Source organism: Nyctereutes procyonoides, unplaced genomic scaffold (genome assembly GCF_905146905.1).
Source record: "Nyctereutes procyonoides isolate TBG_1078 unplaced genomic scaffold, NYPRO_anot_genome, whole genome shotgun sequence".
Lineage (NCBI taxonomy): Eukaryota > Metazoa > Chordata > Mammalia > Carnivora > Canidae > Nyctereutes > Nyctereutes procyonoides.
Window position 1 is genome coordinate 2148619 of NW_026575037.1, and position 26337 is coordinate 2174955.

Below are 26337 nucleotides of genomic sequence, written 5' to 3' on the forward strand. Positions count from 1 at the left end.
ACAGACAGAGGGAGAAGCAGGCACCTCATAGGGAGCCTGATGTGGGACTCCATCCCTTGACTGGGGCTCATGCCCTGAGCCCAAGGCAGATGCTCAACTGGTGAGCCACCCAGGCATCCCTAATACAATATATACTTAGAAAATGGGTGTTTGTAAAATTCCCTATCAAGAAGTGGTGTTTAGTGGTAATTTCACTTGTGGAAGGTTAGTTGAGAAGAGATTTTTGGCTTCAGGGTTTATATCTGTCAAACCTGTCAAATTACTGTTTTCCCAGGGATCTGCCCTGATGCTTGCTGTGTGAGTCAGAATGAAATATTGATATAGCAAGCAGAGTACAATGATTACATTTGTTATAAACATATAACTCTGTTGTATTGAGTAACATGGGCCACATTGTGAGAAAGGATTTCCATGAGTCACTTTGATCCTAATTTTGGGGAATAGAACCATTATACTTTTAAAAAAATACATAACACATCATTAACAGAAGGTAGTTTGATCATTTGTGGAGTGATTCAGAGACGTGCTTGTTTTGATAGTATATTTTGCTTCCCTTCTTAATTTGTGCTTGCTGGCTTGCAGCAAAACCATTTAATGAGAAATTGAAGTGTTAAGTGCCATACTTCATAGCATGAGTGATTGATAGGTACCTTTCCTTGTGTTATTTTCTTGAGGAAAAGATTTACAAGCTGAGTACTGAAAAAAAAATCAGCTGGGGCTCTTTTCTTCTCTCAGAACAATTTTCTAATATGATTTGATATTACTAGAGTAGGGGAATTGTAGAACTTCAGCTGTTTATTATTTTGGGGCTAATTTGGTGTTTGCCCATTCTGAAGGTCCTTTGCTGGATTTATCTAGCATTTATTTTTACCTTCACTCTAGCAAGCTATTGTTTTATTTAGAAAGAAGCTCAAGTCACTGACTTCAGGTTGCCTAGATGGTAGTTTGGTTTTTATCTTTCATTCTTTTATGGAAATTAGTATATCTTTGAAATCAGCTTTAAATAGTCTAATAATTTTTCTTAAAGGACATCATTTTTCTCCATCCTGAAATGAGAATAAATTAGGGTGGTGACCCAGAGTCTCCATAATATTTTGTTTTGCTTTATTTTATATTATTTGTGTATAAATGTGTGTGTATGTATATATATATTATACATACATATATATGTATAATATATATATATTTTTGACCGAGCGTGAGTGAGCTTAAATGGGGTGGGGAAGGGCAAAAGAGAGTGAGAATCCCAAGCAGGCCCCCATGCCCAGTGTGGAGCTCAGTGTGGGGCTGGATCTCACTACCCCAAGATCATGATCTGAGCCAAAATCAAGAGCCAGATGCCCAACCAACTGAGCCATCTAGGTGCCCCTCCATAATGTTTTAAAAACTGTTCTGTGAGGGCAGCCCAGGTGGCTCAGTGGTTTAGCGCTGCCTTTGGCCCAGGGTGTGGTCCTGGAGACCCGGGATCGAGTCCCACGTCGGGCTCCCGGTGCATGGAGCCTGCTTCTCCCTCTGCCTGTGTCTCTGCCTCTCTCTCTCTCTCTTATGAATAAATAAATAAAATAAAATAAACTGTTCTGTGAACTTAGTCTGTCCTCTTTGAGTTTGTTTTCTTTTTCCTTTCAGATCTTTGAGTTTTCTTTTAAGGCAGTAGAAAGATAACTTTCTTTTTCCTTAGGAAAGCAGAGTATACAAAAAACCTTTCATTGTTCTCTGATAGTTATTTCAAGTGACAGTTGGTAAAGAATTATTGGCATTATCAGGTGAATAATTGGAAGCTTCTATCTCTTAGCCTTTTGTGGACAGAATTTTCATTATTTTCCATTGTTGGCACCTGGTCGAGCAGAGTTGCAATATAGAAGTATGAATATAATGCTATTTTTCAGGATCATATTTTAAGAAATACTTTAAAAATATTGGTAATGAAAACATTGTTTTCTGTAACATGTTTTTATGAGTTGACATATTCTAGATGTTTTAGAGCTCATCTTTAAATTAACTTTTAAATTTGAGACAATTATGGACTCACAGGAAGTTTACAGTTATAGTACAGAGAGGCTCTATATATGCTTCCTCCAGTGGTAGCATCATATGTGATTATAGTACAATATGCAAACTAGAAAATTTACATCGGTACTATCTGTAGACCTCAATTGGAGGGAGCTCATTTTGAAATTCTTTGGTAAATCATACTATACTTATATAATAATTTCTAAATTATTTTTCTAGTGGTGAGAGATTTTTACTTAGCTTTATTTAACTTAAGGTGGCCAGCTGAGGTAGTAATGAACAGAAGGACTACCAGGTTCTAGCTGAGGAGAGTTGCAGGTTGTTCAAATATGGAGGGTATTTTTTTAGTTGAAATATATATGACATACAACATTGTGTAAATTTAGGGTGTACAATATATTGATTAGACATATTTATATATTGTAATATGATTATCCTTGTAGCAATAGGTGTAAGCGCCTCTATCATATCACGATTATTTTCCATAAGATTTCATCTCTTAGCAAGTTTGATTATAATAATACAGTATTGTTTTCTATACTCACTGTATTGCATATCAAATCTCTAGGATTTATTTACTACCAGTTCCAAGTTTGTGTCCTTAAACAGCATCTTTCCTATTCTTCCCCTTCTCAACCCCTGGTAACCATCATTTTACTCCCTGCTTTCATGAGTTTAGCTCTTTTAGATTCTACAGTATTGGTCTTTCTTTGCCTCATTTATATCACTTAACAGTGTCCTCAGGTCCATTCCTGTTGTCACAAATGGCAGGATTTCCTTTTTCTCATGGCTGTATAATATTCCATTGTATCCATATACCACATCATCTTTTTCCAGCCATCCATTGACCAGCATTTAGGTTGTTTCCGTATCTTGGCTATTGTGATAATGTTGCAGTAAACATGGGAGTGCATATATCTCTTTGATATCCTATTTTCATTTCCTTAGGTGTTTCCCCAGAAATGGGATTTTTTTAGATAATATGGTAGATCTATTTTTAAGTTTTTGAGGGGCATCCGTATTTTTCCATAGTGTGTAAACCAATTTACATTTTCAACTTAAAATGGAAAATAACTTATTGGTTTAAGAAATTTTGGGTTCTAACATGGCTATTAAGTAATTAGGAGAAGTGGTATTTTGACTATATCCTATGCCAGTTATCAACTTATTGCCTCTTGGTTCCAATCAACTCTCTTACCTGATTTACACTAGTGGAGCTTTTCTTTTTCTTTTTCTTTTTCTTTTTCTTTTTTTTTCTTTTTTATTTTACCATTTCATTTATTGGTGTTCAATTTGCCAACATACAGAATAACACCCAGTGCTTATCCCGTCAAGTGCCCCCCTCAGTGCCCATCACCCATTCACCCCCACCCCCCGCCCTCCTCCCCTTCCACCACCCCTAGTTTGTTTCCCAGAGTTAGGAGTCTTTATGTTCTGTCTCCCTTTCTGATATTTCCCACACATTTCTTCTCCCTTCCCCTATATTCCCTTTCACTATTATTTATATTCCCCAAATGAATGAGAACATATAATGTTTGTCCTCCGATTGACTTATTTCACTCAGCATAATACCCTCCAGTTCCATCCACGTTGATAGAAATGACAAATACCCACCATTTGCTTCAACGTGGACAGTGGAGCTTTTCTTTTTTTGGATTTTTTCTTTGCAGCAAGCGCAATATTAAATCTAGCCAGTAGAGGATGGTAGAGAGACACTGCAGGAGGAAGGGTCTTTGTGGTTGTGGTCTCCTGTGCTTGTTTCTTGCTCTAAGATTCTGGGACAACTGGCAGTACTGTGCTCTAGCTATGAAGCCAATGTACACACTCTCTCCTCGAGCTCATAATCCTGGTTCTGGCTCAGCAAGATCTTCATGTGGACCTCCAGGCACAAGAGACTGTGGGCCTCAGGCCTCACACCCTTCTGCCGGTGAGCTGGCTCCAGGGGCTGTGATTTCCTCTGTTCACTTGCCTGTCAGGCATGGCTACCCGCACCTTGGTTGTTTCCTGCTTGCTTCTGGTCCAGCTTTGCCTGGGCAGTCCAGCAAATTTTGCCCTCCACTGTACTATATTCATACCCTCTCTGGTAAAGTTAGAATACCAGCTTTAGGGAGAGGATCTTCTTTCCAAGGTTGGTCTTTCTTGGTGTACTCTCCCTCGGTTTTAGGGTATTCTTCAAAATTCTCTTTATAGTTACTCTCCTATTATAGTTAGTAATTCTTAATGGTAAACTTTCCCTATTCAGATTTTGTGTTTTCTCTCCTAATTGGATCTCGACTAATTGAAGTACTTGATGAAATAAGCCCATAGATGGAGTTTCAAATGCATTTCTGGGGGGTGGGGACTGGGAAAAAAATGGTTATTTTAATTTTTTTTTTAAGGAGAGGGAGTGGCAGAGAGAGAGAATCTCAAGCAGTTTCCACACTTAGTGATGTAGGCTTGATCTCACAACAGTGAGATCATGACCTGAAATCAAGAGTTGGGAACTTAAATGACTGAGCCACCCAGATGCCCCTGGCTACTTTAGATAGCCTTTTTTTTTTTTTTAAGCTGTTGTAATAGTGATAATGGTAAAGAAAAAACTATTTAATGATTTTTGCCATATGTCCATTTCCATCCCAGAAGTCCTGTAAAATACCTTTTTAGTTAAAGTTTTTGGTGGTAGTGTTGGGGAGGAAGCTAAAGTATGTTATTTTACCTTGCTAAGAAATACAACTAGTTAAGAGGCAATGTGAGGATTTGAATCAGGGTGTCTTGCTATTCCTAAAGCCTTTTTCATTTGACTCTTTTGTATGACTTATTTTGGTGGGAAGGTGCAAGGTATTAAATATCTGTAGATGTAATTATTTTATGTCACTAGTAAGCATTGCTAAAATTCTAATGTTTTATTCTTTTTTATAATGGCAGTTTAGTTGTTTTATTTTTAACCTCTTTGGTTCATTTGAAGAGAAGAAGGAGGAAGAACTACATAAAATGTTTTTATTTAGTAAGATATTAGGAAATTAACAAAAGTTAAATTATATGTGAAATTTTATATTTGTGCTTTAATATTAATTTGATTTTTTCTATTTTAACTATGTTTTAATAAATTTACTTGTCCTTTTAATTCTCATGATTTTTCTTCTTTCTTCTTTTTAAAGAGGGAGAGAATGAGAGAGATGAGGGGAGAGGGGCAAAGGGAAAGGGAGAGAGAATCTTAAGCAAGCTCCATGCCCAGCACAGAACCCGACATGGATCTTTATTTCACAACCCTGAGATCATGACCTGATCTGAAATTAAGAGTCAGATGCTTAACTACTGAACCACGCAGATGCCCCTCTCCTGTGATTTAAAAAAATTTTTTTTTCTTTTTAATTACTTTATTTTCACATTTGCTTTTATTTAAATTTGATTTGCCAACAATAGTATAACACCCAGTGCTCATCCCATCAAGTGCCCTCCTCAGTGCCCATCATCTAGTTACCCCATCCTCCCATCCACCTCCGCTTCTGCAGCCCTTTGTTTCCCAGAGTTAGGAGTGTCTTATGATTTATCTCCCTCTCTAATTTTTCCCACTCAGTTCCTTTCCTTTCCCTTATAATCCCTTTCACTATTTCTTATATATCATGTATGAGTGAAACCATACATATGATGATTGTCCTTTTCCGATTGACTTACTTCACTCAGCATACCCTGCAGTTCCATCCATGTCGAAGCAAGTGGTGGGTATTCCATCTCTTCTGATGGCTAATATTCCATTGTGTATTTATACCACATCTTCTTTATGCATTCATCTATTGAAGGACATCGTGGCTCCTTCCACAGTTTGGCTATTGTGGGTATTGCTGCTATGAACTTTGGAGAGTAGATGTCCTGGGGTTTCACTACATCAGTATCCTTGGGGTAAATACCCAGTACTGCAATTGCTGGGTTGTAGGGTAGCTCTATTTTTAACTTCTTGAGGAACCTCCACACTGTTTTCCACAGTGGCTGTACCAGTTTGCATTCCCACCAACAGTACAAGAGGGTTCTCCCTTTCCCACATCCTCTCCAACATGTGTTGTTTCCTGTCTTGTTAATTTTCGCCATTCTCACTGGTGTGAGGTGGTATCTTTGTGGTTTTGATTTGTAGTTCCCTGATGGCAAGTGATGTGGAGCATTTTCTCATGTGCTTGTTGGCTATGTGTATGTCTTTGCTGAAATTTTTGTTCATGTCTTCATTTCATGATTGGATTTTTTTTGTTTCTTGTGTGTTGAATTTGATATGGTCTTTATAGATCTTGGATATTAGCCCTTTTTCTGGTAGGTCATTTGCAAATATCTTCTCTCATTCTGTAAGATGTCTTTTAGTTTTGTTGAGTGTGCTGTGCAGAAGCTTTTTATCTGAAGTCCCAATAGTCATTTTTGCTTTTGTTTCCCTTGCCTTCATAGATGTATCTTGCAAGAAGTTACTGTGGCCAAGTTCAAAAAGGTTGTCACCTGTGTTCTTTTCTAGGATTTTGATGGATTCTTGTCTCACATTTAGATCTTTCATTCATTTTGAGTTTATCTTTGTGTCTGGTGTAAGACAGTGGTCTAGTTTCATTCTTCTGTACGTGGCTGTCCCATTTTCCCAGCACCATTTATTGAAGAGACTGTCCTTTTTCCAATGGATAGATAGTCTTTCCTGCTTTGTTGTTTCCAATATTAGTTGACCATGGAGTTGAGTGTCCATTTCTGGGTTCTCTATTCTGTTCCATTTATCTGTCAGGTCTCTTTTTGTGCCAGTACCATACTGTCTCGACAATCACAGCTTTGTAATACAGATTGAAATCTGGCATTGTGAGGTCCCCAGCATTGGTTTTCTTTTTCAATATTCCTCTGGCTATTCAGGGTCTTTTCTGATTCCATACAAATCTTAAGTTAAAAGACTGGGATTCAAGCCCATGTCCATGATCCAAAACTGCAGGTCTTTTACACATTTTACTCTGTCACCTCCGTAGCCTATCAGGAAAGATTACGAATTCTCCATATGATCTAGGGCAAGTTATACTGCAATATCTCACTTTCTACATTTCTGAAATACAAATGCTATCTGCTTACAAGTTCACTATGTTCATGTAAGCTGAAATGAAAACCCACAGGGTGAAAGTACACTGTAAACTAGAAAGTAGTTCCCAATTATAAATTATTACAATTGCCACTATTATTTTTATAAGATTTTATTTATTTTAGAGAGAGAAAGAGCACAGAGGGAGAAGGAGAAGCAGGCTCCCAGCTGAGCAGGGAGCTCCACACAGGGCTTCTGGGATCATGACCTAAGGCAAAGGCAGATGTTTAACCAACTAAGCTGCCCAGGAGCTCTGACAATTGCCACTATTATTAAGAAGAGAAAGTTTAACCTTCCATAATACCTCTGAGTTTTTACCCAAAATAGAACTTGAAACATAAATAAAAATTAAAAAAAAGGGGGGGGGGGATCCCTGGGTGGCGCAGCGGTTTGGCGCCTGCCTTTGGCCCAGGGTGCGATCCTGGAGACCCGGGATCGAATCCCACGTCGGGCTACCGGTGCATGGAGCCTGCTTCTCCCTCTGCCTGTGTCTCTGCCTCTCTGTCTCTCTCTCTCTCTCTGTGACTATCATAAATAAATAAAAATTAAAAAAAAAAAAGAACTTGAAACAGTTTTTAACACCAAGTTAGCATCCACACAACACCAGAACTTAGCAAATCTAGCATTGCTTCAGACTTAAGTGATGGAAGAGTGAGAAAACCACATTAATGTTCTGTAACAGTCAACTTAAATGTTTTGATTTTGCTTTCCATCCATCAAATGATCAGAATCCTATCTACCTCCATGAAGACTATGGATAAAAAGGAAGAAAGGAAAACGAAAGGGGGCAAGCACCTGCCAAAGTCAGTTAAGGAACACTGTCTCCTAACTGAATTTTTGTTGTTAAAAATGCAAAAGTGACAGTATGTCAGAGGAGGTAAACAGAAATACCAAAAAAAGCTATGTCAATCATACTTTTTCAGACTAAAAGATGAATTTTATAAAAATTGGAATCCCACTCAATCTCATACTGAAGAAGTTAAAAGATAGTTGGAAAAGTTCCCCAGGTGAGAAATGTTGGGTTTTTCACTCACTAAAGGGATCAAGACAGATACACAGGCATTCCTCACTATGCGCAGTATGGAGAACCATTACAATTAACCACACAAGAGAAACTGAGCAAAGCGATGTTAGGATCAATGGGGAAATTTTTAATTGTTCTGCAACCTTTATTTTTGTCAAAACTTTAAAAATTCTTTGCTGTCAGTTGTAAGTATACAAGGAAATGGATGGGAAAAAAGTAAACTATTATTTATTTAGTACTTTGTAATTTAAAGCATTCAGGGGATGTCTGGGTGACTCAGTGGTTGAGCGGCTGCCTTTGCCTCAGGCATGATCCTGAGTCCTGGCACCAGGCTCCCTGCAGGGAGCCTGCTTCTCCCTTTGCCTGTGTCTCTGCCTCTCTCATTCTCTCTCATGAATAAATAAATAAAATCTAATAAATAAATAAATCACTCAGAAACATAAAAGTGCTTTATTTCTTCAGAAACAAGATTGAATAGAGCTTGCTTTTTTTCATACAATTTATAGCTGTGTTATTTGGGACAAATCACTTCTACCATAATGAAAACTAGTTGCATTTTGCATACGCAGGTTGTTTTGAAATGTAAATGCAGCAATGTAGTAATGTCTGACTTAAGGTATTTAATAAACAGTATATACCGTAATTAATGTAATAATAATATATCTCATTCTCAGGAGATTGATTTCAAATTTTAGGTCAGCTATGTACTATATTATAAATAATATCGGTTATGTCTCTTTTCTGCTTTATTAACATTCTGTTTGTACAGTGATCGTAGAACTTACCATATCAGGTTGTAATTCCCTGTTTACTTGTATTTTTCTCCTCCTATAGACTGTGAGCTGCTTGAGAAAACAGATGTGATGGCAGTTTTCTACATTATTTATAGAGTTAACAAGAAAAGGTTGAATGCTTTGACCTCCCCAATGAAATACTTAATATTCGCTTTAGGTGTTCGTGATACTAATAATATCTAATTACTGACACATTATTCCAAATAAACCTTGCTTGTCTGTAGGGAAACCTGATGTGCTTTAATGAAATATAATTTTGAAAATGACTAATACAGCTTGATAGAAAAAACTGCAACTTTCGTGTTGGAAGAACTCCTTAGAGTTTGGGTATTATACCTTTCCTGTTTTCTAGAAGAGGAAGCAGAAGCTCAAGGGGTTGGGTGCTTTCTCTAAGGTCATACTACTGGTTGGTGTCAGGATTTAAAAAAAAAGTTTTTATTTTATTTATTTTAGAGAGAAAGAGAAAAAGGGCTGGGGGGGGCGGGTGGAGGAAGATGGGGAGGGAGAGGGACAAGCAGACGCTGCACTGAGCATGTAGCCTGACTTGGCTTACAATCTTGAGATTATGACCTGAGCTGAAATCAAGAGCTGGACACTTAACTGACTGAGCCACCCAGGTGCCCCAGTGGCAGGATATTTTATTTATAATCCAGGAAAAGAGCAGCATATCAAAGATCATCAAAATAAGTGAGAGCGTTGCCATTTAAGGAAAACCTAAACCTCTAAAGGTTCTTTTTTGCAGTAGAGTTTAACATGGGAATATTAGGAAAATATAAAATTGTATCAATTTTATCATTCACCTGCAAATGATTGGCAAACAAAATGATAAAAAAACTTTGTTTTCAAAAAGAGCAAAAAGAAATGTAGGGAGGTTGCATACTAAATTGTTAACATTGGTTAACATTGATTCCTAAGGGGGCTGATGTTAGAAGAAGGGTAAATTATGTTTTCTTTATACATTTTGGTATCCGTTAACTTTTAAAGTGAATACATAATAGTTTTGTAACTTAAAAGCTCTCTATATAATATAGAAAATTGTTTAAAAAAAAACATGAGAGATACAAACCAAAACAAAGCATATAGGGAATGTGAGAGATGTCTTCTGTCCTTATTACCTTTTTAGTTGGGGGGGGGGGACACCAAATTTCATATCTGAAAAAAGAATTCACTTCTTTATCCTTGCCTAGCAAGTATTTAAGGCAGTGGTAAAAGAAATAGTACAGTAAGTTGCTTAATTAACATTTAATTTGTAGTGTTTATTACAGGAGTTCATAGGGAGATTATAGCAGTGTAATTATACTAAAATTGTGGATATTAGGGAATTATTTCCTTCATAGTACATTACATTTTGTTAGGTAGTACAGTGATGGGTTTGGAAAGTTAGCTTCAGAGCTCAGTGACTTTATCTTTGTCATGTACTTGATTGTTTTTGGATGCCAAAAAAGAGCCTTGAGCAAGGTATCCTCAAGTACTAACAGGAAGCATGTATTGTTTTATCACTTACTAGACTCATATTGGGATAGAACTTAATTTATTCACAGAAGAACAAGATGTGCTACTAGAAAAGTGAACTTTTGGAAAATAACAAGGATCAGATTGAGTAATGACATGTTAGGTGCTGGTATTTTGAAATTTAGAAAATCTTAACATATTTAATTTATTTACATTCTCTACTCCTGAGTGAAATGTTCTGTAGCATATTTTATATGTTGGAAAACTACAATAAAAACACTAGTAAGTGTGAATGTGCGTTTTTCTCAGAGGGATACTGAAGGCAGATCACATTGCTTCTAGAGTTATAAGATCTATTTAATAGACAAAAGGATTAGAATAAATTGTTGAATTTCTCTGGACTCTACTTTCTTACTAAAAAGCAGAATTAATGATAACCTAACAAATATAAAAATGTTGGATTTAGCTGACTTTTATAGCTTGTAAAAATCCTTGACAAATAAAGTAGTAGTAGTATTGATGGGATTCCTAAAGCTTCTCTAGAATCAGGAAACACAGAAAAAGTAAATAGTTAATTGTATATTCTATGTTGGATAATATCTTCACTAGTATAACGGCACATTTAGTAACGAGTTTCATAAAACGTTTTTTCAAACTTAAGGTATAATAAATATTAGCAGGCTACTCAGTGAAAATGACTATTGAAGACCAGGGTAATTCTTTCTGTTAATTTGACTTGATACAGATTGAGCACAGTCTTTTAAAAATCTTTTTTTATTTAATTGGGGTAGTTGATTTTGACTTCTATGTTTGAAATAACTCCAAGGCAAATAAAGTCTCATTTCTACTAGAAACCAGTTCATGTCTCACTACTGTATTTTGTTTCAGTCAATAACTTGTGGCCATTTTTATTATAGTCTCTGATCACTGGTAATTTCTTACATGCAGAAATAAAGATCTGGGAATTTAGATAACTTTTTCTATGTGATTTTATTATGTATCTTAATGAATTTTCTTAATGGTGTTTCTTTTAAAAAACTAAAGCTATTTGTAAGTACAGAGCTCAGACTGTATAGTTATTATAAAAAGGCTTTTTGCTCACTGGGCTTCTATATATTCTTGATACCTTATTTGTCCTTTTTTTCCCCCCCCAATATTTTCAGATGTTTTGGAATGTTATTAAGCCCAGGTCGAAACGTGAAGAACAGTGACATGCATTTACTGGATATGGTAATGATAATCTTAAACACATTAACCAAGTATAGATGATAGTTAATTTATATTTTAGAAGTATTTTCTATTTTAAAGTTTTGTAATATTGTCAGAGTTTCTAACTTTCAACTGTATGGTAGTAATAATTTTGGAAACTCAAAATTACTTATAAGAGAGATTTAGGAAACTTTCCACCAAAATGTCATAAACAAACTGTAAGCAAATAAAAGGATACTGTTACGACAATGTCCATCCATTCATCTGTTTGGGTTCTTAGAAAGATACCTTTTCTTTGAGCTAAAAATAACAAGTACATGATTATAACAGGCATATCCAGAGTGACTATGGTGCCTTTCATTTATTTTAATGCACTGTTATTAATTTGAGTACTGTGATGAATGCTTTTGTTTTTTTGAAAGCATTTCCCTTTGTGAATTTATCCTCGTTTATTACCTATCCTTCAAAGTATATTTACTGTAGGAGTGGTAATTATTTAAGGAATTTTCTTGAAGGTTGGTATATATTTGAGAGTTGATATTTGATGTAAAAATAGCTGACTATCTTTTAAACAGAAATACCTTCTGTGTTGCACTTAATGAATATATTTACTTTGTGATTTAGGAATATATTCTGGTTATTACAAGGTTATTTTTTTGTAATCATCAAAAATCATATTTGTTATTACTGCCTAATTAACCTTAGTTCTGCCCTCTAGAGCAAGATGTTATGTTCTTCTGACTCATTTGAATACATGAACACTTTTAAAACAAATTTCACTTTCTTAGACTTTATTCTGACAAACTGAAAACCCTACAATTATACTTAATTTCAGAATTGTGAGACTTCTATTTATCTTGGATAATTTTAAAGTGATGCTGACTTTTCTTCCCTTTGAATATTTTCTAATATGCTACATGAATTGAAACTTTTTATAAATTTATAAACTTAATATAAGATCTACGTGAGAGAGAAAGTCATATTTATAAGTCAAAAAAATTTTTTAGGCAGGTAGATTACTTATATTTTATATATAGTATTTAAACAAATTATAAATAAAATTGTTTTTTAGGGGGATACAAATAACAGAGACTCAGTTTTCTTCCAGTAGCGAGAATATTTTTGGTGAAGATGGCTTGTACTGTAGGAGTAAGGAAATGAGAATTTTTGATCCACAGCTATTGATGCTTTTGGTGAGGAAAAATTTTCCTGCCTTTCAAGGTTCTTTTGTCTGGTCTAAGAATTAAATTGACAAGAGACTGATTAGTAGAAGAAAACAATTTAATTACATATGTATGGGGGCTCCATAAGAATATGAGGCTTACAGACAGTCAAACAATGAGGCTTATTTGCCATTTTGAGCTACCCACCCACCCCAGAAGGGGTAGAAGTTGGAGACTTCAAGGGGAAGGAAGACAATTCATAGGAAGATGAAAAACAATGTTTGCTAGACCACTCAGAAACAATGGGATATAGGAATTTAAAGAAACAGATTCTGCTAATTTCCTCCCTATGTCACCTACTTTATTTTATACTGTAGTTATCTATGGCGACTATAAGGGGGAGGTCAAAGGTTTTTTTCTGACCTTTTGTTTTTTTAAAAGTAATCAGCCTGAAAATAACCCACATGCCTAAGAGATATATTTTTGGTGGCAAATTTTGCTCCCCTATAGTACCTAGGAAGAGTCTAATAGCAAGGTACCAAGAAGAGCTGAAAACTAAGTAGAGCCAGGTTTCTTGGAACTGGAATACATTTTAAAAGTCCTAGAAGTGCCTCAGAAAGTTTGTAGATCTTTACAATTAACCATTTATTGACACTAGACTAGTAGCTGGACTCACAATTACCAATACATTTACATTATAATCCAGTAAGCTTGTAATCTGGATGCGTAAAAAGGCAGAAATAAAATTTTCATGAAACAGTTCTTATCCCTTACATGAGTGAGGAACTCTGCTATTTTTTCTTCTACTTGATTAACAAGTCTGACTGTAATCCACTAAATTGATTTTATGATCCACAAATGGGTCACAGACTGCTGATTGGAAAGCATTAGCCTGTCACCTCTCGAGGGTCAGGATCATTTTGTTTTGTTTTCCTTGCTGGATACTTGTAGGCATACACCATGGCTTATAATAGGCTCCTATTTGCTTAATGAATGGGTGGGTTAGCATGAACTTATATTTTTTACTTTTCTGTGTATGTTATGTCTTTTCAGTACCATGTGTTTGCTTCACCCTACCATCTGCCTACTTGACTTTATAGCTTATGCTTGCTCATGACTTGATAGTAGTTCATCTGTGGCTTACTATGTGATTCTCTGGCCTTTGTCTTATGGCTTTTTTGCCTATTTTCCCATTGCAAACTGCCATATTCTGTCTGTATTTCCTAGTTTATTTTTCTAAGAGGAGGGCATTTAGTGGTTCCACCCTGGCATAGTTTGGGTAGAGATTTTTGTTGTCCAGATGTCCCTTCACTGCCATTCCTGATTTTGTTAGCCCTACTTGTGGTGCGGGAGATGGGTCAGGAAGAACTTTTTAGCAGATAATTGAAGAAGTATCTTTTTTTCTTTTAAAGATTTATTTACTTATTGAGAGAGCAAAAGCTAGAGTGAGCAGAGGGAGGAGTAGAGGGAGAGAAATCCTCAGGCAAGCTCCCCTCTGGGTGTGGAGCCTGACTCGGGGCTTGATTTCACAACCCCAAGATCATGACCTGAGCTGAAACTGAGTGTCAGACACTCAACTGACTGAGCCATCCAGGCACCCCAAGAAGTATCTTTATTAGAGGCTGGGAGTAAGTCAGAGTGTGTGATGGAAATGTCTAGTTCAATAACAAAAATGCCATATTTAATGAGGAGAAACTTTTATTGAGGGCTTTTGATGTATAAGATAGATTACTGTGGTAGTGAATTGTGAGGACTACAAAGACAAAACTATGTTGAGTTAGGCTATTTTGGTTAATAAGGAACAAAGTTCTGTTTAGAACACCTTAGACACAGAAGAGTTTGTTGATCTTCATGAAATCGTATCTAAACCTGCAAAGTGGTCTCTGCTATCTAGACATTTCAGTCTGTCTCACCTCCCTCCATGGGCTTACCTTTTCTTTGAGCCTCTTTTTAGGGTGGGCTCTTGCTCTTTTTCTACTGCTGCCCCAGCTCCCAGGCAGGCTCTGATGCTCTGCCTCCCTCTCTTTCTGTACCTTCTTCCCCTTCTCTGCTTCTTTACTTTCTCTTTCTCTCACCTTTTCCTACCTTGTCCTCCTCTCCCCCCCCTTCCATTCCCTTCTCTCTCTCCTCCTTTTTCTTCTCTCCTTCCCTGCCTCCCAGTATCTGCTTTTGTATTTGGACTGCATGATAATTTTTTTTAAAGATTTTATTTATTTATTCATGAGAGACCCAGGGACAGAGAGAGAGAGAGAGAGAGAGAGAGAGAGGCAGGCAGACACAGGCAGAGGGAGAAGCAGGCTCCATGCAGGGAGCCGGACGTGAGACTCGAACCCAGGTCTCCAGGATCAGGCCCTGGGCTGAAGGAGGTGCTAAACCACTGACCCACCCGGGCTGCCCCTGCACGATCATTTTTAATGAATTTGTTGTTGTTGTTGTTTTCTCCATTTCTCTCACCACTTAGCAGTTTCTTAATACTCTGCTCTTCTTTATGTATTCTTTCCTACTTTATAATTTCTGTTATCTTATCACTTCATTTGATATGTGGCTTGTCAGGGCCTGATCTCTGAATAAAACTTTCAGCTCTACTGCTAACTGCCTACTTCCCTTGGTATTTGTCAATGGAAAGAAATTTTTTGATTGGACTAGTTCATCTTTTTAGATTCAAGCACAGCTCAAGCTCTTTCCAGAAATTGATTGGTTTTTCTGGGGTCAGATGCCCATACTTGTTCTGAATGGGAATTAAATGAGAAAATAGAGAGGAAAGGCATAGGGAGAGAGAGAGAGAAAGGGGTGGGGAGAGAGAGATGGAGACAGAGAGTGAAGATGAATGAATATATGCATGTGTTCAAGTTGCTGAGTGAGTTTTCTTTACATGGCCTTGAGTATACTTCATCTCTAGAACGCAGGGTTCCTAAACTCAAGCCGACAGTTCATTTGGCTAAATCCCACCAATATACTAGGAAAATTTGCATTATAATAACCAAATGACTGAAATAATTTTATAAGGTTTCAGAGAAGCATGTCTGTGGGGGTAAAACTGTAAAAAAGTTTTTGTTTCATCTGTTCCTTTCAGCACTCTCTCTTTATAATATGAGGAAATGGCTACAGAAAATGTAAAGTACCATAGTAAATACTCCTGCGCATGCATATACTTGTATGCTGTGTGCTGTTTTCCTGTGGGAACACCTCTAACACCCCCCCCTTTCCCTCGCCCCATGCTCATACATACACACAGCTGTATGTGATCCTGCTTTCACTATAAGAACTGCTGGCTGCTTCAGTGAGAGTCAGGAGTGTGCTGATGGATGTCTTAAAGAGTGGAGGAGATGAAGAAGGGGAGAAGGATGGAAGGGAAAGAGGGAGCTAGTGAAAGGGAGAGAAGTTAATCAACTTGGGTGTTGATTACAAACCTTTATTAGTCTCTTAACATTGATTACTGATCGTAAGAAAGTGTACATTATCTGATATATATAAAAGTATGAACTTTGAGAGGCATTGTGATAAAGTAAATTAATACTGTAAAAATATATTATAAATTAGAACATTGGAAGAAAAATACTGCTTTTCCTTTGAGTAACTATTAATTAAAATATCTTCAGTGAGATATATACATAGCTTTAATAGAAATTGGATATCCTTGTAGGTGTAGGTATATGAAATTTTGACAAGCAATCTAAGTTAAAGCTAAATGTAACTTCAGACCAATATTATGTTTTTGTGAGCCAGCATATAAAGGTATACCCCCTTTTTTCCAAGAGGTATGTGCCTCTAAATAGAAACTCTGAGGAAAGCTCAAGGAGAATTTAACATTGAAAGAAATGCTTTTGTAGGGTGACAGAAATTTTACCAAAAAATGAATCCCATTTGATTGTAAATACAAAATTTAATAAATTAGATTACTTATAATAAGATATAATTTAAAATGGTGATTTTCTTGGTGTGTATATTCTCAGTGATTTCTGTCTGAACTTTTACAGGAATCCATGGGAAAGAGCTATGATGGGAGAGCTTATGTTATTACTGGCATGTGGAACCCCAATGCACCAATATTTCTGGCACTTAATGAAGAAACCCCAAAAGGTAAATTTTCTCACAGTGTTCATTATTATTTGCTTTAAATTTTATATTATGGTCAGTGTTGTTTGGTTGTGTTTTTAAAAATTCTGGTGCTTATTTAAAATGAAGTTGTTCTTATTTAGATTTTGAAGTTCTTTTTTTTTTTTAATACTTTATGCATCAATGGGGAAAACCTGCACCATTCAAAAGAATCCTCCCCAAAGACATGTGAATTAGTTTTATTAGACTATATAGAAAGTATTTGGGGTTTGTGTTTCATATGTTATTAAAGAGTTACTTTATTTTAGGACAATAATGGAAGAGAGTATGAAAGAAATGGTGAAATCAAGTTCTGGAATTTTGCGTATCTTTGATAACTATGCTAACTCTTTTTTCCTTATTATAGATTACTTATATTTTTCATTTTTAAATTTTTTATTCCAGTCTTTTGATCTTTGGGATCTTAGTATGTATATTTAGGATTTCAATTGTGGCAAACACTTTTTTCCTAGTTGTTTACCTTTTCATTTTGTTTGACATATCTAGTGCTGAACTTAAACTAAACTCATAGCTTATGAGTTTAGTGCATTTGTCATTCTCCCATTTTGTTTATTTTTGTTCCTACTTTATCCAGATATCTGCCAATTGTGTGTGTTTTTTACCCCTCTGCCATCTGTCCTTAAACTAAAATTTAAATTTTTACTTCATGAGTTATAGCTAAAGTTATGTTATACTAAATATTTGCTGTGATTCCACCAATAATTTATATTGAGAAAATAATGGATCAATTGGCTTAATCTTTCATCTTATATTACTTTATACCCACAGTGGATTTTTGGAAATCATTAAGGAAAGGAGCATTAGTGAATATTGATATGGAAATATATTAATGAAGAGCATTAAATGATAATTATTCTCAACTTTCCTCAACAAGAGTATTTACCAGCTCCATAAATTGCACGTGTTTGATCACACGTTAAGCTGTTTCACAATGAGGGCTAAAGAGAGAAAAATAATGATGATTACATAACCTTTCATATTTTAGGAATAAATAATTTTTATACCCACAGTTTGTAAATTCTGGAGACAGGCTTATAAAGACCAGCCTATAACTTCTGTCTTACAATCATTCGGAAAGTAAACATGAAAATGAGAAAAATGAGCCAGTTGATAATTTTGAAAGATTAAAATATAGGAACTTCAAATAGTAAGTTATAAAAGCAGTTTTTATCTGTTTTTAATGTAACACATAGTTCATTTTAATTTTGTTTTTAAATACATATTTGGTCTTCTATTTTTTAAGATTTTATTTATTTATTTGAGAGAAGAAAGAGAGGGCAACTCCGCATCTTGTGTGCACGTGCATGTGCATGCTTTCTCAAATAAGTCTCAAAATAGTCTTAAAATTTCGTATCCAAAAGATAAGTTATTTTAAATTAAAATTATTTCATATGCCTTGGGATGTCTGGGTAGCTCAGTAGTTGAGTGTCTCCCTTTGGCCCAGGGTGTGATCCTGGAGTCCTGGAATCAAGTCCCACATCAGGCTCCCTACATGGAGCCTGCTTCTCTCTCTGCCTATGTCTCTGCCTCTCTCTCTCTCTGTGTCTCTCATGAGTAAATAAATAAAATCTTTAAAAAAATTATTTCGTATGCCACAAAAAACACCTGATTTCTAAAATTTCCAAATGGTAGCTTTAAGATTATAAATTACACAGAGGATTCATGAATCAGTTTGATTTTTTATAGAAGTTGAAGCTCTGGAGATGAAATGTCTTGGATCTTTTCACTATACCACCAAGTAGTGTATTCTATTTATGTGTTGTATTATTGTTTCTTACACTTTTAAGTATTCCCCTTGGTCTGATAGGGTAAGTACAGTGTCTATAGAATCCTTGTTTCTCTTGAATTGGCAGATGGTATTTATTTAATAAGAGTGTGATAATTTGGGCAGCCCAGTTGGCTCAGCAGTTTAGTGCCGCCTTCAGCCCAGGGCGTGATCCTGGAGACCCGGGATCGAGTCCCATGTTGGGCTCCCTGCATGGAGCCTGCTTCTCCCTCTTCCTATGTCTCTGCCTCTCTCTCTCTGTCTCTCTGTGTGTGTGTCTCCCATGAATAAATAAATAAAATCTGAAAAAAAAAGAATGTGATAATTTTTTTGTTGAAATTGATATTATTATTTTTAAAAAAATTTTTTTTAATTTTTATTTATGATAGTCACACACACACACACAGAGAGAGGCAGAGACACAGGCAGAGGGAGAAGCAGGCTCCATGCACTGGGAGCCCGATGTGGGACTCTATCCCGGGTCTCCAGGATCGCGCCCTGGGCCAAAGTCAGGCGCTAAACCGCTGCGCCACCCAGGGATCCCTGAAATTGATATTAATAGAATGTTGTATAATGTTTTTTAAAAACACTGTTGAAGGTTTCTTCTAGTGATCAGCTTGATTATTTGAACTTTAAGAACTAAAAATGCTAGACAAAATACATTTAAAAAGTACTTCAAAAATAACAAAGAAATGACAATATGGATTAACCAAACCACAGATTGAAAAGTCCAGTGAGGGGTGCTCAGCTGGCCCAGTTGGTAGAGCATGGGACTCTTATTCTCAGGGTTGAATGTTTAAAGTCAATGTTGGGCATGGAGCTACCTTAAAAAAAAAAAAAAAGAAAGAAAAGAAAAAAGAAAGAAAGAAAGAAAAGAAAAAAGAAAAGAAAATGAAAACCCTGATGAATCCTAAGCAGGATAAATAAAATAAAACCCAAATTTCAACCTATCATAGTGAAAAGACACTAGCCTAGAAGATTCTAGAAGGAAGGCTGTGGCCAACTAAACATTTTAAATAATAACTGAAATTTTGCCTCATAAAACTATACTATTGTCTAAAACTACTTGCCAGGACTCTGATAAAGATATGTAACTGTACTGAACTATTTTATCAGAGCCTTAGTGATTTACCTCAACATACAATGAGAGGACAATGAGGATACTGACAGATCTCCAGGGTCTTCTTTTAAATAAAACAACATTGAAATATTCATTTAAATAACATTTTCCTGTACAAACTTAACATAGTAAAGTAAACTTAACATAGTTTAACAAAGTAAAAACATCTTTTCTAATTTGACAGTCCTTTTCCATGCAACTCATCAAAGTGAATAATTTCTTAAAGCTTTTTTTATAAGATGAAAGGGCAAATGTTTGTAAATTTCTAGAGGTTTTCTGGGAAATTTGAAAGGGTAGTATAAAAGACATTCTGTACATTTTGCCTTACTTTTTATATTAAGGACCTGATTTGGGGAAGGAAAAAGTAAGGTAGTTAGAGTTTTTTTTTTTTTTTTTAGATTTTATTTATTCATTCATGAGAGAGAGAGAGAGAGAGGAAGAGACATAGGCAAAGGGAGAGGGAGAAGCAGGCTTCCCTCAGGCAGCCTTATGTGGGACCGGATCCCTGAACTCCAGGATCATGACCTGAGCTGAAAGCAGAGCCCAACCATTGAGCCATCCAGGTGTCCCTGTCAGAGGAGATTTTGACAATTGATTTAGATAGAGTCATGAGTATTGAGAAACATACTTGAAAAATGTGGTTACCTACTTAATCAAAGTGACCATATAACATGTAAAATTAAACATAGAAGGTAAGTTGATTGAAAAGAACCTTAATTTTTTCATAAGTGGGAAATCTTTGCTTTCCTGAATAATCAGATATTAATAAAGCCAGCATAACATATGGAAAATTTCTACTGCAGATAAACGAGTATACATGACTGTGGCAGTGGATATGGTAGTCACAGAGGTGGTGGAGCCTGTGCGCTTTCTCCTGGAAACAGTAGTACGTGTGTATCCTGCAAATGAGCGATTTTGGTATTTCAGTAGAAAGACTTTCACAGAGACTTTCTTCATGAGATTGAAACAGGTAGGACCTTTTGTTCTTTGCATATAGTAACCCATATGTATATATATTTTTCCTATTCCTTTTTTAATACCAAGATAATTTCTTAAGTAGTGATAAAGAGTGATGAAATTCCTCAAATAATCAAGTGATAGACTCAACCAATAGAAAATTTGAAAAATCTACACTAGGTTATGGAAATAAAAAAATCCCAGCTAATGTAATAATTATGTACTTCTCTCAGTAGAAATTTGTACTGTGTGCCTGTGAACTATCCATATACTTAATACAAATATTGATTTTATATATAAAACAACATCCTCTTATATACAGTTATTTAAAACCAAAATGACAGGGTACAGAAATAGCATATCTTTATAAAGTTATAATAAAAGAATTTCCAAGTAATACCTGGGATTGTCATAGTTATTTCTACCAAAATATATGAATATATTGTGTGACTCAGTAAGATTATAAAATTATTTTAGTACTAAATTAACAAAAGTAGGGTTTCTGTGACATCCCTAAATTAGACAATTTTAGTAGGTAAAATACATAATTTTTGTTTTGTAGTGAGGGAAGAATATAACAGTGAAAAATAATTAGAATCCTAATAGTATCAGTTTTGTGAAAAGAAGATAAAATTTCTAGTTGAATAATGGATATCCTTTATATACTATTTAGTCCTGCCATTTCCCAAATTTAATAATGCTTGCTGGTTCATAGACTATAATATTTGAAATGTGATATGGTGAAAGCAAGTATCAGGACAGTGAAAAAAATAAAGAAGCCACTTACCCACTTTCATATTAAAAAAAAACTTGTGGCTCAGTTAGGCTTCATGTACTACATACTTTGCAATTATTGTGTTTTTTGTCTTCAGAAAATTGTCAGAGTGGTGGTTTGACACAACTTTTATTACTATTTTTTTTGTAGCATATTCTACTGAAGATTATATGAACAGTATTCAAAATATTTGCCTCCTGAGTATCTTTTCATATTTTATTATGGAATATTTTCCTTCCTCCCTCCCTTCTTTTCTTTGCTTTTTTGGTAGCTTAATTGTTCTATCAAAGAATTCCCTTGTCATTTTGAGCCAAAGGATTATTCAGCTACAATAAGGGATCTAGATAGAAAGTGGTCATCATTCTTCCCAGTGACTATTAATAAATCGTGATATGAATTCTTCCTCCTTGAGGCCTGATAAAAAATAAGCTTTTTCTTGTGTGTGTGTGTATGTGTGTGTATGTATATATATACATGTACATGTAAATATGTATGTATACACACACATATATATGACTAGATAAATAAGAGTGCTAAGATTTATATATTCATATACATTTCAAGAATATATAAGATTTTTTAGAAAAGATTTTATTTATTTCTTAGAGACACACAGAGAGAGGTATTGAGAGAGAGCTGAAGGCAGTGCTAAACACTGAGCCACCCGAGCTGCCTTATATATTAGATTTCCTCCCCAGGCTCTGCCTCAGATAAGCAGTAATCTGTCCTTATAGATTAGGATAGTCTTTTCTAGAGTTTCATCTAACTGAAATTGTACAGTATGTGCTCTTGTGTAAGACTTTTCATATAACAGGGGATCCCTGGGTGGCGCAGTGGTTTGGCGCCTGCCTTTGGCCCAGGGCACGATCCTGGAGACCCGGGATCGAATCCCACGTCGGGCTCCCGGTGCATGGAGCCTGCTTCTCCCTCTGCCTGTGTCTCTGCCTCTCTCTCTCTCTCTCTCTCTGTGACTATCATAAATAAAATTAAAAAAAAGACTTTTCATATAACAGTGTTTTTGAGATTCATCCATGTCGTGTGTGTCAGTAATTTATTCCTTTTTATTGTGATACAATAGACCTTTATAAGGATATACCACAAGTTGGTTACCCGTTTATCCCTTGGGGATTTGAATTGTTTCCAGTTTTTGGCTAGTATAGTTAAAGCTGCTATGTATGTGTATCTCCGTGTGGACATAGATTTTTATTTATCATGGATAGATAACTAGAAGTGTAATTGTTGTGTCATATGGTAAGTGTATGCTTCATAAGAAACAACCAAACTGTTTTCTAAAGTGCTTGATCATTTTAATTTCCCTCTGGCAATGTATGTGTGTTCCAATTTCTCCTCAACCTTGCCAACACTTAGTATTATCATTCTTTTAAATTTTAGCTATTATTGTGGCTATGTAGATGTAACTCATTGCAGTATTAATTTGCATTTCATATAATGGTTTTGAGCTTCTTTAGCTTATTGTTCATTTATATATCTTCATTATAAAATCAATTTTTTGCTCATATTTTGTTTTATTGAGTTACAAGAATTCTTTATATATTCTGAATATGTCTTTTGACAGATACACTTATTCCAAATATTCCATCCCCCAACAATGGCTTGTCTTTTTTCTTAACAATGCCTTTTGAAGAGCTGAAGTTTTTAGTTTTGATGGCTATATGTATTTGTGCTTTTTGTGTCACGTTGAGGAAGTCTTGGCCTTAAGGTTGTGAGGATGCTCTCTCTTATGGTTTCTTCTAGAGTTTTAGAGTTTAAGCCTATGACTCTATGTATGGCATGAAATAAAGCTTGAGATCCTCTTCTGACATCTTTTTCACATGGATATCCAAGTTGTTCTGTCATCATTTGGTGAAAAGACTGCCATTTATCTACTGAATTAGCTGTTAACCTTTGTCCAAAATAATTTGACCATTGATTTGTAAGTCTGTTTCCTGGACTCTATATCCTATTCCGTTGATCGTTAGGTTTGTTTTTATACCAATGCCAAACAGTCTTGACCACTATAGCTTTTTAGATAATTTTAAAGTCTGATGTAAGATTTCTAATATTTTTCAAAGTTGTTTTGTCTGTTTCACTTTTTTTGTATTTGCATCTCAATCTTAGCAGTAGTTTGTCAATTTGTAGAAAAATACTCTGATTTTGATTGGGATTGCCTTTTATCTGTATATCACTTTGGAAACTTGCTATCTTAACATTATCGAGCCTTTCCCATATGTACAAAACCCACAGCTGATGTCATCCTTTAATGGGGAAAAACTGAGAGCCTTTCCCCTAAGGTCAGGAACAAGACAAGGATGTCCACTCTCACTGCTTTTATTCAACATAGTATTGGAGGTCCTAGACACAGCAATCAGACAACAAAAAGAAATCAAAGGCATCTAAATCGGTAAGGAAGAAGTAAAATTTTCACTATTTGCAGATGACATGATACTCTGTATAGAAAACATGAGAGACTCCACCAAAACACTGGTAAAACTGATAAATAGATTTGGTAAAGTCACAGGTACAAAATCAATGTACAGAAATCCCTTGCATTTCTATACTCCATAATGAAGCAGCAGAAAGAAAAATTAAGAAAACAATCCCATTGCACCAAAAATAATAATTTGTCTTGTAGTAAATCTAACCAAAGAGGTGAAAGACGTGTACCTGCAAACTGTAAACCACTGATGAAAGAAGTTAAAGATGACACAAAGAAAAGGAAAGATAGTCCATGCTCATGGATTGGAAGAACAAATATTAAAATGTCTGTACTACCCAAAGCAATCTACATATTTAAAGGAATCCTTATCAAAATACCACCAGCATTTTTTCACAGAACTAGAACAAACAATCCTAAAATTTGTATAGAACCACAAAAGACCCCAAAGAGCTAAAGCAAAAAAAGAGGCAAGGGAAGCAAAAGCAAAAATAAACTATTGGGACTGCATCAAAATAAAAGCTTCTGGACAGCAAAAGAAACAGTCAGTGAAACTAAAAGGCAACCTATGAAATGAAAGAAAATATTTGCAAAGACATATCTGATAAAAGGTTAGTATTCAAAATACATGAAGAACTGATATAACTAACCCAAAAAAACAATCCAATTAAAAAATGTACAGGAGATACGAACATTTTTCCAAAGAAGACATGCAGATGGTTAACATAACACATAAATGATGCTCATCATTACTTATAATCAGTGAAATGCAAATCCATACTTCAGTGAGGTATCAACTCACACCCGTCAGAATAGCTAAAATTAACAACACAAGAAATAGCAGGTGTTGACAAGGATGTGGAGAAGGAACTCTGTTACACTGTTAGTGGGAATTCAAACTGGTGCAGCCACTGTGGAAAACAGTATTGAGGTTCTTCAGAAAGTTAAAAATAGATCCCTATGATCCAGGAGTCACACTACTGTGTATTTACCCAAAGCATACGAAAACACTAATTCAAGAGGATACATGCATCCCTATGTTTTTAGCAGCATGATTTCCAATAGTCAAGATATGGAAGCAGCCCAAATGTCCATCAATTAAGGAATGGATGAAGAAGAGGTGGTATATATACAGTGGAATATTATTAAGCCATAAAATAGAATGAAAGCTTGCCTTTTGCAACAACATGGATGAAGCCAGAGAGTGTAATGCTAAGTGAAATAAGTCAAAGACAAATACCATATGATTTCACTCATATGTGGAATTTAAGAAACAAATGAACAAAGAGGAAAAAGAGACAAGCCAAGAAACAGACTCTTAACTTTAGAGGGAAAACTGATGGTTTCCAGAAGGGAGATAGGTGAGGGGATGGGGTAGGTGTTGGGGATTAAGGAGTATAGTTGTCATAATGAGCACCAGGTGATTAAAAATAAAAACTTAAAAAAAAAACAATATCAAGTCTTACAATCAGTGGACATGGCATATCACAAGGTATATAGCTTTTCTTTAATCCTCTCAGCTGTGTTAGGTCACTTTTAGGATATGGGCTTTATTTATATTTTGTTACACTCATCTCCAACTATTTAATATTTTTATGTGACTGAAAGATATGTTTTGTAAAATTTAAATTTTTGATTGTTTATTGCTAGAAAAGAACATTGTGCTTTTTGTATATTGACCTTGTTTCCTTCAACCTTGCTAAAAGTTCACTTATTAGTTTTTATAAGTCCCTGTTTTTCATGTACAGTAATGTAATTAATGTATAAAAACAGTTTATATCTTTCTTTCCAGTCTGAATGCTTTTATTTCCTTTTCTTGCCTCACTGAGTGTTTTTTCCCCCATGAACTTTGCCTTCTTTAGGACAAGCCCCATTTATCCTAATACCATGATGGTATTCTTTTTATATATGTTATGATAATATTCTTTTTATATATAAACTAGATTTGAATTAGTGATATTTTGTTAATGATTTTTATGTCTATTTTCATGAGGAATATTGGTCTATAGTTCTCTTATAATGTCTTTGTCAGATTTTAGTATTGGTGTAATGTTCTCACAAAATGAGTTGGAATTTGTATCTTCTATTTGCTTGAAGAATTTAAGATCATTACTATTTTTTCCTTAAATGTTGGGTGGAATTTGCCAGTGGAACCATATGGGCCTATAGTTTAGTTTGTGGGAAGGCTTTTAGTTATCAACTTAATTTTTTTAGTAGATACTGTGTTATCCTGCTTATTATTTTTATATCTTCTTGAGTCATTGTTGGTGATTTGTATCTTTCAAGAAGTTTTCAGGTTAATCAAGGATATTTATTGCTTAAAACATTGTCTTTTTCTTTTTAATGTCTTTAGGATTTATTTGCTTTTGTTTTTGATATTGGCAATTTATCTGCTTTTATTTTTGATATTGGTAATTTATATATTCTCTTTCCTTTTTAAATTAGCCTAGCTG

The 26337-nt window shown here is 35.2% G+C and overlaps 1 protein-coding gene across 4 annotated transcripts in view; it reads left to right on the forward strand.

Moving 5' to 3' along the window:
* The window catches only part of RABGAP1L (RAB GTPase activating protein 1 like), a 720977-nt gene that overhangs the window by 90237 nt on the left and 604403 nt on the right, over window positions 1-26337 (forward strand). For all 4 annotated transcript variants that reach the window (XM_055319528.1, XM_055319527.1, XM_055319525.1 and 1 more), the window contains exons 8-10: window positions 11509-11575; window positions 16695-16797; window positions 20522-20688. In XM_055319528.1, coding sequence (XP_055175503.1) covers window positions 11509-11575; window positions 16695-16797; window positions 20522-20688 — 337 coding nt within the window. The remainder of the gene's footprint in view (window positions 1-11508; window positions 11576-16694; window positions 16798-20521; window positions 20689-26337) is intronic.